This window comes from Poeciliopsis prolifica, unplaced genomic scaffold, assembly GCF_027474105.1.
Source record: "Poeciliopsis prolifica strain line A6 unplaced genomic scaffold, Auburn_PproV2 SCAFFOLD031, whole genome shotgun sequence".
Classification (NCBI taxonomy): Eukaryota; Metazoa; Chordata; class Actinopteri; order Cyprinodontiformes; family Poeciliidae; genus Poeciliopsis; species Poeciliopsis prolifica.
Genome location: NW_026562406.1, coordinates 3322691 through 3339109, shown reverse-complemented (window position 1 = coordinate 3339109; position 16419 = coordinate 3322691). Strand labels below are relative to the sequence as shown.

Below are 16419 nucleotides of genomic sequence, written 5' to 3'. Positions count from 1 at the left end.
ACTGCTGGCCAAACCACGTTTGATGGTTCTAACATGGGAAATGAATCACTTGATCAATTTTGTAACCAAACCCTGTTGTAAAGTAAACACAGTTCTGGGTCAGTCTATAGCCTGACAAGAAGGCAGTGAAGTAGCCCAAAAGCCTTAAATTATTCTGTGCCTGCTTTTCATTGGGAGCTGGAACGATGATAAATGGAAGCTCAGTGAAAACCACATTATGGTTGATGTCAGCCTTGTTGGGTGCCACCTCTGGTCACCTTAGGCTGGTGATGGGTGTGTGAGGCGACAATCTGATAGCCAGTGAGAGGATTAATGGGGCAGCAAAGTTGTGCTACACAAAGGACCTTTCCAGGCTAACCCTTCCTGAATTAATTATTCTTACCACATAATAAATGTCTCAAAAAGGGGAATAACTTCTGCCAATAAAATATAAGATTTTATATTCCAAGTACCACACCTCCCCTGTGGAAAGTAGGCTATTGGTTTTCTACGTATTTAAAGGCTTCCTTTATTTCCCTTCACCTACGAAACATCAGACAAGCTCAGAAAAAGTGAGCAAACCATGTAAATATTTTTCTGTCTTCTTCATTGAAAAAGGGACATAAAATCAACCTGTTTTAATTTTCGAATAATTGTTAAATTCTTATTTTTGGTGTGATTTTCTCAAGCAAGCATGCAATTAACAGATGTGAAGCCAGTTCAATTTCACCAGTGTAATCCATGGGGATTATAAAAGATTAAAATCCCTGCGCAGCTTTGACCGTTTATATTTGACAATTACCAACACTTTTTGACACTTTCCAAAGTGAGGTAACGAAATACCTCACTTTGAGAGATTTAGACAAGTTGGAATCTTCCTAAACATGCCTTGCTGTGACATGCAGCACAGCCACCATCATCATGTCAGAAGGGCAGCTCAGTAGAGGATAATGGTATTTAGATGCCCTGTAAGTATGCGGATTCTCTCAGTCAGCAACATTAATGGGGACATGAGGCATCCTGCTCATGTCCTGCATGCTTAGGTGAAGGGGGTATTAGCAGTAATGCTGGTTAGTCAGTCAGTGTCCTCTCTTTGCCGTGTAGTACACTGGTGATCACCATGGGGAGCACCAAGAAGGCAGGAAACTTGTGGAACAGGAGGCAGAGTCTCTTCCCCAACTACAAAGTCACAGACTCGGATGCCACTCGAAGACCTTCTGAGGTCGTTTACCCACTAGCCAAGGAGAGCTGTGTGAAGACATGGAACTCTATGCAAGAACTGAGCAGGGATATCTATGATATTTACGCCGAGTATGAGGACGAAGAAGAGGAGGCTGGCCCATTCAGCTTCACCAGGCAGATATCACCATCCAAGAAGAACTACGTGATCAACATCAACGTCGGGGGAAAGCCCTATCAAATAGCCTACAAAATGGCAGCAAAGTACCCCAAGACCAGGATAGGACGATTGGCCACGTACACGGATCACAACATGAAGTTGGACTTGTGCGATGATTACATAGTGACTAACAATGAGTACTTCTTTGACAGGGATCCTGAGGTCTTCCACAGCATCTTCAACTTCTACAGGACGGGTGTGTTGTGGATCAAAGATGAGCTTTGTCCCCGCAACTTCCTGGAGGAGATCAACTACTGGGGAGTGAGGATCAAAAACACCAACCGCTGTTGCCGCATCTCCTTTGAGGAGAGGCAGGACGAGCTGAACGACCAGCTAAAAATCCAGAGGGAACTGGAGGCTGAGGTGGAGATCGAGGAGAATGAGGAGCTGTTCCACGACATGTTCCTGGGCCAGACACGTCGAGCGATATGGAACTTGATGGAGAAGCCTTTTTCTTCTGTCAAGGCAAAGATGATGGCTTTGGCCTCCAGTCTTTTCGTCCTGATCTCCCTGGTGGCCATGACCCTCAACACGGTGGAGGAGATGCAGTACAAAACCCACGCCGGTCACCTAAGTGGCAAGACTTACTGTGAATACGTAGAGTCCATATGCATTGCTTTCTTCACCATGGAGTATGTGCTGCGTCTGATATCCACACCTGATCTCAGATCCTTCAGCAGGAGTGTCCTCAACACAGTGGACCTCATCGCCATCCTGCCGCAGTACCTGCAGGGCATCCTGGAGTTCTTCGACAGCGAGGAAAACTACATGAAGCACGAGGCTGACATAAAGGCGGTGGGGCAGGTGGGCAAGCTGGGGCAAGTGTTGAGGATCATGAGACTAATGCGAATTTTTCGAATCCTGAAGCTGGCTCGCCACTCCACTGGTCTGAGGGCGTTTGGCTTCACCCTGCGCCAGTGCTACCAGCAAGTGGGGTGCCTCTTCCTGTTTATCGCTATGGGCATCTTCAGCTTTTCTGCTATGGTTTTCACTGTGGAGCATGACATGCCGCAGACTAACTTCACCAGCATTCCTCATGCATGGTGGTGGGCAGCTGTAAGTATGTCTTTGCGCATATTAATTAGACCAGCTATTACACCAGTGCACAGGAGTAGAACCGTTTGTCATAAATGGTGCAGAAAAATCAGGTTATGAGTCGTTTTATTTGCAGAAAGACGGCTGTAATTTAAACAATGGCCTCAGACTGTTTACACACAACTCTGGTGACAGAGCCTGCCCATCTGCCACAATTAAACCCATTAACAGATCAATGCGCTGGCTCTGAGCAGGTGGTGGAATCTTGCTTGTAATCCGGTAGAAGGAAATGGTAATCCTCAGATACTAATGGATACGATGAAGGGACCAGGGTGCAGGGCTTGCTGCTGCAGACTGCTGTTTTTTGGGGGGTTTTCAGCAAAAATTAGTGACTCAACCAACCACTTCTGAGTCACCTTTGCTGCATATTGTTTACAGTGTCTCATTCAAGTACGACTGGATATTGTGGAAAGGTAGTTTGGATTAAAAATATCCATGGAGTTGTCACAACAGACCCGTTCTTACTGTGAGAATGATACGGGCCAGAAGCAGAAAACGATACTTACTGTTGAAACGGAACAAAATTTATTATACAACCTAATTGATGTCATGTTGAAAAAGGGAATGTTATTTACCAACGACTGACACAAGAAGCTCAGTGTCAGCCTGCTTCATCCATTTCACCACCATTGTGAAACTCTCTCTCTCTCCCTTTAGGTGAGCATCTCCACTGTGGGCTATGGAGACGTGTACCCGGAGACCGTGCTGGGTCGTGTCTTCGCCTTCATCTGTATCGCGTTTGGAATTATCCTCAACGGCCTGCCTATTTCCATCCTCTTCAACAAGTTCTCTGACTATTACTCCAAACTTAAATCCAACCAGTACACAGCCTGCTTGAAGAAACGTGGGAAGGTGAGATTTGCCAAGAGGACAATCAATTCGCTCAGCAGCTGCTTCGGAAGTCAACACTGATTCCGATTTGAAGAAGGATTGTTTTTTGGGGGAAAACTGCATGAAATGTGTTTGAAAAACAACTGGCAATCCACTCCAGTGAGATGACAACAGTTGTGTGGGAACATACTCTGCAGTCTCTCTAGGGCCACCTAGTGGCAGAAAGAAGTATTTGACGTGGGAAGGTCAGCAGAGACTTCTTGAAAAAGCAAGAAAATTTGGAAATCATTTTTAATTAATTGTCAAGTAGAAGCATAAAATATTCACCATGTTCTCACAGTATTGCACCGCATCGAGGAAGGTTTTTTTTAATCCCCTTAAACTTCTGGGCATGAAAGGGTTTTAAAAATTAAAGTGTGTTTAGTGTTTAGTCAATTTATGGCTGTACCGACTTCAGCTGGAACATCACAAGGGTTTGAATAAATTTGCAAAACACTGTAGATCTGCTTGTTTTCTTAAAATCAATGTCTTGAATAAAAGAGTTTGATTGATCTGTGAACCTGCTGAATACATGATATATATATTTGACCTCATATGCTTAGCAGCGTCAAGAAACTTCACTACAACCTTACTAGACGTATCTTGGAGATGAATATTTCTGCGAGATGTGGCTTCAGTGAAGCTCAGGTGAGGATCAAGAGGGAAATGTTTACAAGAGACACTGTAATAAAAGCAAGGCCAAGATATGAAATGAAAGCAACAACTCCTTTCTACATTATTTGTTGTTGGTGTTGTTGAAAATGGAGAATGTTTCTGGTTCTGTACAAGCACCAGAAAAAAAAAGAGAAAATAATTTTTTTTATTATTATTATTTTTTTTTGTAAGAGCAGCTGATGTGCTTTCATTTTGTGCTCCTTCTTGGGATCTCAGAGATTGTTAAATGCTTGTCCGTAAAAAGCGGTGCCACTTTTCAAAACTGTGGAATATCCAGAGATTTCGCCAATGGTGCTGGTGTGATAAAAAAAAAACCTGTGCTGTATGGAACAAAATCAGACTGCTGTCTTTTTAAATAAACTCTGCTCTTGCTTTAACTGTGGTGTCTTTAATGACTGTAAAAGAACATGTATTTTTGGAGAGAACACATTTCTTCTGACCTAAGTTATTACGATGAGACAACACATGTTCCTACTGAGATCTTCAACTTTCTACAATCTACAATTAGTGTTAACTAAGCCCTGAGTGCATGGTTGTTGTTATCCTTTGAATCTGAAAAAGATTAAGATGAATTCATCTGTGAACCTTGTTCAAGAACTTTTTGAATGATACTGAAAGCATGAAGTTGCTGCATTAAAAATGAAACATTTTATATTACTGAACCCATGTGCTTTATTTATTTATTTCATTTGTATCTGTTTCATAATCTTCAACAGATCTCAGAAAAATGCTCTCATTTCGTTGTACGCTACTAGTCATATGCTGAAATAATTGTGTAGTGACTCAGCTTATAAAATCACAGACGACACAAATTAGCATAGATGAAAGTGAGGAAACGAAGAAAGATGTATATATTTCTAATTATTTTTGAAAGGAAACGTCATCTTGCCAAAAAAATTAATAAAAAAATATTTCTATGCTGAAAGAATTAAGATTGCATGGAAATAGAAGAATCAACTCTTAGAATGTCAATAAGACATGTTAAGTGGAGCAACAGTTCATTGCATAGCCATTTGTGTCCGGAAGATGGCAGCAGTTCAATTGTGACAGATTAAGCGTGAAGCAAAACTTTCCCCCGAAGAAGACGACTCTCCTCTCGACGGTGCTAAAGTGACCTCTGTTGCTATCCGCTACCCTGCTGTTGAACCATGGCTCCTCCTGTTGCAGTGTCGCCTTTAATAAAGGTTTGTGCTATTAAATATGTTACCGAAACCCTTATTAAGTAATTGAGTGTAAAACTGCTAGAGTAATTCTTCGCGCTTAGTTGGCAACTCGTCCGAAGTCACCAACATGCTAACTATAATCAGGATATATTAGCTCGAAGAGAGAGGGTAAATGGAAACACGGTATTCAGTCCGGGTGAGCAAAGAAATGCACGCTTAGTTTGTCTAAATAATACCCTGATTAACGCTAGAGTAAATGTTTGTTAGTGTCATATTTGACGTTGCTAAAGCTAACACTTCGGAGCTACCTGTAATGACGCGATAGTTAATTGTTGCTAATTGAGAAACGAAGCACGTGCTCTTTTTAAACTGTAAAGGTTTTATCGTTTATGTTTAATTCTTGTCATATCATGTATTACTCACGTTATTTAGCTTCATTTGAACATGTTTTACAATTCATTGAACGCTTGCCTCCCCCTAGTGTTCATAGTGTGTATGACAGGGGAACTGTTTATATTTGACTGGAAATTGTCACTAATGAATGATTTTGTTTCTGTTACAGACTGCCAGGTATTCAGCTTTAATCGCTGGCATTGTCTACGGTAAACAGCGATATGGTAAGTTATTAAAAGAAGTCATCATATGAGAGTAGTTGCTAAGAAACATGGTTGTGAAAATATTTTTAAGATCAGACATGATCGTACAACTTCTGGTGTTGGCATGGTTTGATTTGGTAAACTAGCATTCTCTGTGTATTTCAAATAGTGTAAATTGTAACAATAGCCACAAATCTCATAATTTAACAAGTATGTATAATGGAGTCACCTGAGAGTTTGAATATGTAAATCAGCCTTTATATAGAATCGTAACCTACCACACAAATTTATTTAAATGTTTAAATCCTGAACTTTTCTCCTGTTGAATTCCCAGTGTGGCTATGAAATTAACTGCAATAAATATAGTTTTAATATGTGGAGGCATTCTCTTTTTAATTATATCCACCTTGAATAATCTATGTCTTGTATGTGGATGGTTTTCAACTAATCCTCTTCAAACTGAGCAAGTTACGAAGGAAATTCTGACTGGACTTAATTTGTAATTCTGACTGGACTTAATTTGTAACTCTGACTTCACCTTCCTCAGATTATCTGAAGCCTATTGCAGCCGAGGAAAGGAGGATTGAGGAGGAGGAGAAGAAAGTTCGAGAGGAGCAGGAGAAGATTGCCAAACAGTTAGCAGAAGGTAACATCTTCACTCGTATTCATAGACAAATCAAGTCCATAATCCAAATATTGTTGCATGATTCTCTACATTCTTACCCTCCGTCTCGCAGCTAATGAAGACACCATCCTGAAGTAAAGCTCTGGACTGTCCTGTTGGAGACGTCCTTGTCCTTGTGCACTTTCCAACCTCTTCCTGGAGTAACGCTGGCAAAGTCAGGCCACGCTGGTTCACTGCTGTTTTATGGAAGTGTTCACTGTCACAATGAAAACAACCTCCCTCCTCCAGTTTCCCAGACATTATAATTTAGTTACATAAGAAATAACTTCAAATGGAGCTACACTCAGAAATTTATGTTGATATTTGAAGAAATTTCATAAATACAGGACGACATAAAATATAAAATGCATTTTTTTTCCTCCCCCATAACTGTTCAGTTTATTGTTGGTGCAACAATGTTAAAGATGAACCATTTGGATCAAGTACTTTTGCTTAAACACCTTTTAGATCTCTGGCTCTTTGTACAGCATCAGAAATAATTTTGTTCTTTAAATGTATTAAAAAATAAATACATGGCATTGCTCCTTGTTGTTTTTTCAGAGGAAGAGATTATCAGTCATTAATGTATTAAAGCTGGTTGATTATTATGGTTTTTAATACTATGCACACGTTATTAACCAAGCTAAATGGTTGATGATTAAGAAAAGCGTGAACAGCTTCCAACAGGTAAAGGTGTATGAATCATGAATGGATAATTCTGCCTTGTATTTTTTTTATTATTTCAGTTATATATTCAGATGTTTACCTGCTCATGTTAAAACGCTTATCCAAGACTTTCCTGTTGTGAACGCATACAAATGAACAGTAGCTGTGTATTTTTTTTTTCATTTTATAACTCCAAGGTGATTGGTTGAAATAACTTGCCTTTATATTTTCTAAAAGTCTGAGAAAACTCTTTGAAACCAGACACAAAGAACAAAAACATTGAGAAACTAAGTTTAGTCCTGAAAACTACCAGTTTAAATGATTTAATACTTCACTATTTTAAGTGATCAGAATTTAGAAACTACAAGTCTGTAATAAGGTCACTTGTGTTCTCAGTTTTACCGTAGACTATGCCAATCTTCATCTGCCATGGAGGTGTGAGGAGTCTGTGTTTAAATGCGTAATGTGTATTTTTACATCTTGTTGTTGCACAACTTTGTCCTGCTCACACACACACCAGACCTGACGTCACGTCAAGAGTTTAACCCGGCGTCACCTCTGGCTAAGGAAAGCCGCCTCCGTTGATAAATCCACAGTTTTCAGATTAGTTAACTGAGCCAAGTGGCTGCTGTGGTTTCAGATTTAGATGGATCTAAATGTAGTGCATCGACTCAAAGCACGGATGTTTTGACTGACAGGTAAAACAAACTAATAACCAAGATATTCTGCTCACAGTTTGTGGTTCTACACAAATCAGAAAACCCAAGATTTTTAAAAAGAAAATACTTTCATGTCTGCAGCTAAATTTACAGCAACATCTTTGAATTCGCAGATCCTTTGCTTATGTATCAGCATTCTCCTCATTAAATGCATTGAGGCAGTTCTGTGCAGCAGACATTCTGCCCAGGATTAAACCTGGCAGCATTTACAGACATGATGACGGGAGACGGAAACACCTGAACCTCTACTGACATAACGCATTACTCATAGCTGGTTTCCATGGTGGCCATCTTATTCTCACCCTTCATGGCTCAAGAAGTACAAAAACATACATTTGCAAGCCTAATTTTAAGGTTGCTGCATGTAGCAACTTCTTATTTATTTTAAGGACGTTACAAAATGTCTAACATTGCAAAAGCACCTTTAATTTCATTATATTACACATAAAATACCATAACACCTTTGCAGCGCACATGTGATCCAGGGTTCAGGCAAGTTTAATCTTCCTTTGCATCTGCCATGATCAACTGCAGCCCGGCAAAAAAAAAAAAATTACATAAAGCCGGCATGCTCCTGAACGTGTAGGCTCATCAGCTTACAGGCATTAACTGGATTAATGCTAGATTTAAAATCTACATTTAGGCTGAAGAAGTGAGAATAATCAGACAGCCCGTCTGTGGCTCTGGTATAAAAGGCTCGCTCACAGGCTTCTCGGCACAGCTAAAACACGGCAACACATCTCTCAACTGCAATCTTCCTGTGGATTTCCTCTGCACCTCAGGTAAGGAAATTATGCCTTCGGGGTCCAATAAGAGGTTGATAGAAACTCCCGTTGCTAGAGAATCTGATTTGTCCTACTTTGAAGCCATATGCGGAGATTTCAAAAAGCGAAAGGCAACCAGGTTTCTTTCTTGGCTTGACTTAGAATGGACTTCCAGCTCTTTGGGTTGGTGCTGCTTTTCCTGGCCTGTGTGGAGCAGAGCCTGGCCTCTTGTGTGGTGGACAGATTCACTGTTAAACAAGACTTTGAACCCCAAAGGGTGAGTACATAGCAACGTCCATTTCCACTTCCAGAATAGCATTCTCCTTATAACAAACACTATCATCAGCATACAGTGTGATCTTTTTTGTTGCATTTTGGTAATTCAGCTGTACGCTCTGTGTAAAGCCATACTAATCTAATGCAATCTCTGTTAATGTGTCTGCTTGTCTTTTTTTCTTGGCAGTATGCAGGTAAATGGTACGCCCTGCAGAAGAAGGACCCCGAGGGTTTGTTCCTGCAGGACAACATCTCTGCTGAGTACACTGTTGGGGACGACGGTGCCATGGTGGCCTCCTCCAGAGGCAGAGTCACTCTCTTTGGGTTGGAGTTTTTTTTTTAAACTTACTAGACCAAAATCTGTACAATACCCAACTCCCAGCATTTCAGCTGAAATGTTCTTTACTCTATGCCACCTCCAGGTTCTGGGTCGTCTGCGCAGACATGGCTGCTCAGTACTCAGTACCTGACCCAAACACCCCAGGCAAGATGTTCATGAACTACCAAGGGTTGGCCAGCTACCTGTCCAGTGGCGGTAAGCCTCCAAGAGCTGCAAGTTTCATCCTCCTCTCTCTCAGTGGAGTCGAGTCAAACATCTCTCTCTCTCTGCTTTGGTAGGTGACAACTACTGGGTCATCGACACAGACTACGACAACTACGCCATCACATATGCCTGCCGCACCCTGAAGGAGGACGGAAGCTGCGAGGACGGCTACGCGCTGGTCTTCTCCCGCAACCCTCGCGGCCTTCCCCCAGCCATCCAGAGAGTCGTCCGGCAGAAGCAGGAGGAAATCTGCATGGCTGGACAGTTCCAGCCCGTGCTGCAGTCGGGTACGCAACAAGCACACATGCATGCGTTTGACTTGCAACATAAAGGCCACAAAGAGCATTTAAACTTAAAAGGCATCTGTCTCTCCTCAACAGGGGCATGTTAAACAGCTTCCAAGCTGATGGCGGATGAGCGACTGCACTTTGTCAATTTGGATTGACTACAATGCCCAGGATGAAGACGCCAACTCTTCACAGGGGAACCGTGCAATACTACACTCTCACCTTAGTTGTCTGGTGAATCCCGCACTCCATGTAACGCTACAACACACTTCCAAGGTAGTTCAAAGCAAAATCCAATGAACAGTACGAATGTCTCAAAGAATGTCATTGTAACTTACTGACGGGTGACATCTGATGTGAATTGTTCTGTGCTGCTGACAATAAATTTTATTTAAAAAAAAAACTTTAAAAAAGTAGTTTGTCTTTTGTTTTTGTAAAAATCTTTATGTGACCAAGTTCATAAAAAATAGCAATAATTCAATACTTGAGTTTTTCACGTTCGTTAAGAAGTCAGATATGTCTGTGACGTCGTCTGAGGTGCAATTTCGCTCAACCAGACAGAAATGGGGATCAGCAGATGAAATGTCTCTAAAATGTGCTACTGTTTACTCCCTGTCTGAAAACCTCTCAGGCAGAGAGTAGGGCCCGGCCCGGTCCCAGTAGTCCACAGCTCGAACTCGGTACAGACCCCCGACCTTCTGGTCCACTGCAACACAAACATGATAGATAGACTATAGCACCAGTTCCGAGGCTGCATTGAAGATCAGAATTTAAATCACATCCCCAAAAAGAGCAGAAAAAGAGGAATGGGGAAAATATGTGTACCTGGTGAGTAGACATAAGAAGTAAAAATGGTGTCCTGAGCATTAACCCGACTGAATTCCTTTTGGTCCGTAGAAAATTCTACTTCAAACGTCTTGATGCATCTACAAAATATTTAGTCAGAAGAGAAGGACACGACAGTGACTCATTAAATCCATTTTCCTCGAATAAAATAGTCAAACTCAAAGAAAAAGAAATATCAGATATTGCATTTACTTTGAACCAACGCAGTGATCTGACCAGATAACGAGGACTTGGCCTTTGGTGATCCTGATGAAGCGTAAACCATTGACCTGAAAGACAAAACATGGCTTGTGGTAGAAAACGGAGTGCTAACTACAACTTATCTGGCTGCAGCGCCTTAAAATATTCATATTAATAATAACACATTTTGTCGTGGTACAAACACAGACTACGTGCTGATGGTCTCCAGATGGTTGAAGCAGATTTTGTTCAGAGCTGTTAGAATAAAGGGTTTGAATACAAATTTATGTCAAACTTTTTCAGATTTGCTTTCAGAAATATTTTTTTAGAAACCTTCTCGATCAAGGGCTTAATTAAGGACTACTTTGTTTTGATTTATCACACAAAATCCTGACCGATTAGATTGTTTTCAATAAATATAAGACAATGTAAAAAAAAAAAATAAAAAATAAGGACACGACTCCCAGCCACTGTAAGCACATAAGGATGAACAAGCGTGTGTAATGACTGCAGCCTGTTCTTAACAAAGACTTAAACTTTTTCCAACCTGGTCTGGTCCGACCTCAGGCCGGGCACAAACATGGACGAGGAGGACGGAGGGAAGAGACAGCTTGGCTTTTAGAGTCAGAGTGTCACCAGGAGGAAGTTTCTGAGGTCTGTCAGTCCGGGGATCCTAACAGTGACACATCACCAGTGGGTCAGAAGTTGCAGATTAAAAATTATGGCCATAATCGCCAGAATGTTTGTCCATCCAGAATTAAAACCTTGTTTAGATGGTTCTATTTAGAAATAATTACCTCCACACTCCTGAGGCGTCTGAACTGCTGCGCGGTGGGGAAGTCGGGGCTGCCCATGCTCTCCCACAGCTGGTGTGGGTTGGTAACGTTATTGTCCATGTAGTAGGTGACGTACACCAGACCTGGACAACAAACAGATACTGAGCTGGACTGAAACATTTTATCGAAGCTGCAGGAATTTGTCAGTAGCTTACCCTTCTGCTCAGCTAGACCTTTCAGCTCGACTGCAACATCGTCGATGCGTTGGGAAGTTCTGTTGTCGTCGCTGTTGTAGACCAAGACCGCCGCCTGCCAGCTGTCGGACCCGCCATGGATCGCAGGCCTGTGGGTGCTGGCGAGAACGCCCACGGTGTCGTTTTCTTGACGTCCGGAGTTTAAAACCTGAGCCAGGACTTGTGTTTCTCCTTATAGAGGAATGATGTGCAGGAGTGCAATATTAGCCGCATGCATGACTTAAAAAAAGTAAAAAAAAAAAAAAAAAAATCACCATTCCTGAATCACACTGTTCTCCTGAAGCAAATTTTTTAAAGATTCAATGATTTTAGTGTTTCTGCAGGTGTCACCAAATCAAATTTAAAACTGTTATGAATAAAATTTAAGCTCTATGTCAGAATTGTCACAGAAATGCAAAAAAAAGTGCTTTTTACTTTTATTTTTAAGAGTACCAAATTTATGAAATGTCTGGGATCTTTTTGTAGCTCTTTGGAGCAGTTTTGAGCTCGGCACTCTGTACAGTCTTAACCCATATAGTGTCGATCTTTGTTGAACAAAATGAACGTGGTATTTTGTGGTATGGGTTGGCGACAGCGGCGAGTCAGTGGCGAACCTCCAGTAAATTTACAACTACCCACGATGACGCACAAAAAGCTCGCTAGCAGGTACTAGCAGTCTGCTACGTGTAGCCTTCACCGCCTCAAGACACAGGATGCAGAGTGAGAAGATGTCCGTGTGCGACTCAAACGTTTGCCTATAGAAACGTCCTGTAACAAAAAACCTATATAGAATACACAAGACAAGTCTTTTTAAAGATGTACAGACACCCAGACTTTTGAGAGCGTCACCTAGCAGAGCCAGCAGGCCCATGACGGTGAGGACGGGCTTCCGGATGAGCTGCACATGAGGCGGCCGGGTGTTGTTGACCTGGAAACGAGCGGTCAGCGTGCGCTGAGTGAACGGGTGCGGGTGGTAACTGAGGAAGGCGTTGTCGTTGCTCAGAAGGGTGTAGTTGATGGTGTTATTGGGGTTCGCCAGAAGCAAATCCTGGTGCTGCTTTATGATCTGATTGGAGAAAAAGAAGAACAACAAAAACAAGAAGAAGACGACAGATGGAATCTGAGTAAGTGATGAATTATTAATTATTTTGTCTGCACTTACATTGTTTGTTTGTTTTTTTGCCTTACTTTTACCACCATTGCAGCGTAGGTCGCGTCAGCCCTCCATTCCTGAGGTTTGGACCATCCCACCAGAGGGTCGGCCTCGTCGTTGTAGACAGGGACACTGCGGAAGCTGGGGAAGCGCTCCTGGATCTCCCCTACTGTCTGGAGCTCCTGCTGGAGAATGGGCAAAGAGAAACCTCCTCCCTGGAAGACGGAAACAGAGAGTCAGCTTTTTCTGTACCACAGCTTTATTTCAGTTCATAAAAATACTATTACAAATGTCATTATTCCACTGATTTAAATCGAAAAGCACTACTTTGCTTATTTTATTGATTTAGTACACACAAACTGATCGATTTCAAATGTTTAATTCTTATCTAAATTCTTATGCCTTTCCCAAATTCAGCTCATTAGAAAATAAAAGTATCACATAGCACCAATAAGAAAACATTTCTAAAAACATAAGTACTATGTTTTGTTATGGCCTTTATAATAATGTGAGGGTGCGAATAATAATGATGATTATAAAAAATATTGTATATTTTCCAAACACCACACAACCCGGCATTCCTGAGAAAGAAAACTGTTTATTTAAGAGAGGCGGTGTTCACCCTGGACAGGTCGCCAGTCCAGGGTGAACTGAAATCTTGAAAGGGGTTTCTGAATTTCAATTGACCTGCAGTCAGTGTGAAATAATTGTCTATGTTTGAGCAGCAAACACAGAGGCAGACAGGACCAACAACCATGCACACATGCTCACACCAAGGCAGAATTTCGAGAGACCAATTAGCCTGACAGTCATGTTTTGGACTGTGGGAGGAAGCAGGAGAACCCGGAGAGAACCCACGCATGCACAGGGAGAACATGCAAAGTCCATGCAGAAAGACCCCGGGCCAGAAATCGAACACAGGATAGAAAATTGAGTAAAGAACAAAGTTTGACTGAAAAAGGTGCAGAAGTAACAATGACATCTGCAGCCTTTGGTAAGATAGTGAAGCAAAGCCCTTTCAAGAGTGTGAGGAAGAGTCAGAGGAACCAAGGACGGCGATTTTGAGCATATGCTAAACTGTGATCTAACAGCATGCATTCATAAAAGAGACTGTGCGACCCGCCTTCTTGTGCAGGGCGATGTAGTCGATCCTGACGCCCGTCTCTCCGGTGAAGTAATTGGTGCCGTCGTAGCAGTGCTGCAGCATGGCCCAGCAGTACGGGGAGCGCGGGGGAGAATGACAAGAGTCTCCGGGACCGCCGAACCTCAGGAGCGGGCTGGCAGCGCGCAGCCCCTCCGAACACGCATCATAGTAATTTAGAAAGCCTAGAGGAACAAGCATGAAGCAGAGATCTGGAGTGAGGCCTGATGCAACATCTTTATCGTTAATGTCAGTTGGCGACTACGTTTCTCCGTTATGAGCGGTTGAATTCCAGTGCAACACAAATAGCATGGAGTTACGTATGTACGTGTTTTGGGGTTTACCTTGAATTGACATGGTGACATTATCAAAGTCATGATTATTGGGTTCGTTCCACGTTTCAAAGTTCCACTGAGAAACTCTTCCGAGGCCGTATTTGTCTGAAATTTAAAATGAGAGGCAATATTTTTTAAAATGGAAACAGAATTTATGATTTTACAAAAAAAAAAAAAAAACAATTTTCTGTAAATCAGTTCCAGAGTCCTAGAAGAGTTCATTTTATTTTAACAATAATAGGAGATCACTCTCAAACAATCAGCCGGTATGTAAAGGGCAGAAAATAAAAATATTTATTTTTAAAGCGACCTACCAGAATCTCCACGGCGACTTGGAGATCCGCACTATATCACTCTCAAACAGTGAAGCATGATCCTTTTTTTTTTTTTTCATTTTTCTGTATGTTTCAACCTTTATTCCTCCTTTTTATTATTTTATTTGACATTTGACTGGTAGCATTGAGGTTAAACAGCTTAATTGGTAAACAAAGACTCACCAATGTATCGCTTGGCTATGAGATAAACCAGATTTCTCCATTCGACCACTTGGGCTTTATCCTCCAAGTCAGTGAAATAGTTTGAGACACTGCCCATCAATTCAAAACCTGACATTTATCAAAACAATTCATTAAAAAAAACATCACAATGAAGATGAACTTTATCAACAACATAGGCAGTGTTTTTTTAGCACAGTACCTGGTTGGAGCCCATTATCTGTCAGCAGTTCTATCAGCTCATCCAGTTTAGTGAAGTTATACTGAGGTTTTCCTCCAACATGTCTACAAAAGTGAATAAAAATAAAAGAATAATCCCACTTGTTTTAATGTGGCAGTAGGTACGCTTTCTCTAATATGACTTACGGCGTATAATTAACCAGATTTTGTACATCAGTACATTTTTGCTTGCTCGTCGACTTACTGTAAAGTGACCAGCTCCAGCATCCAATGGATCCTAACCTGCTGGATCCCTCCGTGTGGGACCGAGCCCACATAGGCCAAATTCAGCTGCTGGTCAGTGCTGAGGTCAAACTGGGCAGCCTGGGTGTGAGGAAGTGGAGGGCTGCATGAGAAAAAGAACATATCTAAAATTAAAAGCTTCTATAATCTTTAAAATGATGACATTTAAACAGTTTTGAGGTGAAGTCCTGCAGACATAACTTCACTTTAGAACATCACACAAAAGTCTGGCTTATTGGATGAAAATATAAATGAAGAATGCAGGTTGGAACTGAACAACAGCAAATAGGTCTCTTCTAAAGTGGTGAGAAAAAAAGTTATTTTATTGTTTCAACAAATTTAATTGTTTTTAATCACATTTTATAAGAATCTGTGAGAGTAATAGATCAAATGCAATCTTGAAAGGGGTTTTTGAATCTCAATTGACCTGCAGTCAGTGTGAAATAATTGTCTATGTTTGAGCAGCAAAAATGAATCAACTTTTAGATGTTCGCCTTCAAAAATTAAGCTTAAAGCACTAATAAACCTTCTTAAATTCAATTTTAGGACACTGAAGAAAGTTGTCACAAAGCCCAAGTTGTGCCTCAAATAGGCTGACACTAATTTAGAATAATTATGTCCAACTTTGATGCGGAGTTCATGTTTTTTTATGTTCAGCTGTTTAAGTGGAATCACTCTGTCACGTGATTTTTAGGTCACCATCTTGCGCATGCGCACGAAAGCGGTTAGCAGAATTGAGTGATTTTAGCAGGAAAATTCAATAAAATATCGCTTTGAAAGACCAAAGCGACCTACCAGAAGCCAGTGCTTCTCCAGAACGGCCTCAGCTCTCTTTCTGCTCGCTTCGCGTCCACCGTGATGAGATAAGCGCCAGAAGTTTCACACAAGCACCAAAATAAAGCCAGAAAAGGCAAACTCCTCCACATCATGAACTCTCGACGGCGTCTACATGTTTCCCATAGAGACAAAACTACCGCTCTATCCTCTTAGCATGTTTTTTGTAGTAAAAGCTCGTAAACATGGAGCTGCTGAAGAACAAGAACCAACCAGGAGGCAGATAAACGAGAGCGGGTCACATGACGACGGTGACGTAATAACGCGA

General features: G+C 41.5%; 3 protein-coding genes across 3 annotated transcripts; 2 read left to right on the top strand and 1 right to left on the bottom strand.

The window, feature by feature from the left end:
- The first annotated feature begins 1000 nt into the window (after positions 1-1000).
- Positions 1001-4650, top strand: LOC129373150 (potassium voltage-gated channel subfamily V member 2-like). The gene is made up of 2 exons (XM_055050931.1): positions 1001-2434; positions 3131-4650. The coding sequence occupies exons 1-2, from the start codon at positions 1100-1102 to the stop codon at positions 3383-3385; spliced, it is 1590 nt and encodes a 529-aa protein (XP_054906906.1). The 5' UTR covers positions 1001-1099; the 3' UTR covers positions 3386-4650.
- A 3520-nt stretch (positions 4651-8170) lies between these two features.
- Positions 8171-16383, bottom strand: idua (alpha-L-iduronidase). The gene is made up of 14 exons (XM_055050767.1): positions 16113-16383; positions 15280-15420; positions 15058-15140; positions 14859-14966; positions 14371-14466; positions 14009-14211; positions 12921-13100; positions 12582-12798; positions 11715-11924; positions 11521-11642; positions 11271-11396; positions 10736-10812; positions 10523-10623; positions 8171-10403 (listed from the first exon to the last, which is right to left on the bottom strand). The coding sequence occupies exons 1-14, from the start codon at positions 16244-16246 to the stop codon at positions 10303-10305; spliced, it is 1899 nt and encodes a 632-aa protein (XP_054906742.1). The 5' UTR covers positions 16247-16383; the 3' UTR covers positions 8171-10302.
- On the top strand, positions 8503-9905 carry LOC129373052 (purpurin-like). Its single transcript, XM_055050766.1, has 6 exons — positions 8503-8608; positions 8753-8867; positions 9054-9190; positions 9289-9401; positions 9485-9697; positions 9791-9905. Exons 2-6 carry the CDS (start codon positions 8754-8756, stop codon positions 9799-9801), a joined length of 588 nt encoding a protein of 195 aa, XP_054906741.1. The 5' UTR covers positions 8503-8608; position 8753; the 3' UTR covers positions 9802-9905.
- Positions 16384-16419: the final 36 nt, after the last annotated feature.

What these genes read in the sequence shown, in the direction of transcription:
- idua (XM_055050767.1), bottom strand. Translation starts at nt 16,246, where the DNA reads ATGATGTGGAGGAGTTTGCCTTTTCTGGCTTTATTTTGGTGCTTGTGT. An exon ending in AGATAATGGGCTCCAACCAG is followed by an intron (nt 14,967 to 15,057) that starts GTACTGTGCTAA and finishes GATAAATGTCAG; the next exon opens with GTTTTGAATTGATGGGCAGT. An exon ending in TTCTTATGTCTACTCACCAG is followed by an intron (nt 10,404 to 10,522) that starts GTACACATATTT and finishes TTTGTGTTGCAG; the next exon opens with TGGACCAGAAGGTCGGGGGT.
- LOC129373150 (XM_055050931.1), top strand. Translation starts at nt 1,100, where the DNA reads ATGGGGAGCACCAAGAAGGCAGGAAACTTGTGGAACAGGAGGCAGAGT. An exon ending in ATGCATGGTGGTGGGCAGCT is followed by an intron (nt 2,435 to 3,130) that starts GTAAGTATGTCT and finishes CTCTCCCTTTAG; the next exon opens with GTGAGCATCTCCACTGTGGG.
- LOC129373052 (XM_055050766.1), top strand. Translation starts at nt 8,754, where the DNA reads ATGGACTTCCAGCTCTTTGGGTTGGTGCTGCTTTTCCTGGCCTGTGTG. An exon ending in GGCAGAGTCACTCTCTTTGG is followed by an intron (nt 9,191 to 9,288) that starts GTTGGAGTTTTT and finishes TGCCACCTCCAG; the next exon opens with GTTCTGGGTCGTCTGCGCAG. An exon ending in CAGCTACCTGTCCAGTGGCG is followed by an intron (nt 9,402 to 9,484) that starts GTAAGCCTCCAA and finishes CTGCTTTGGTAG; the next exon opens with GTGACAACTACTGGGTCATC.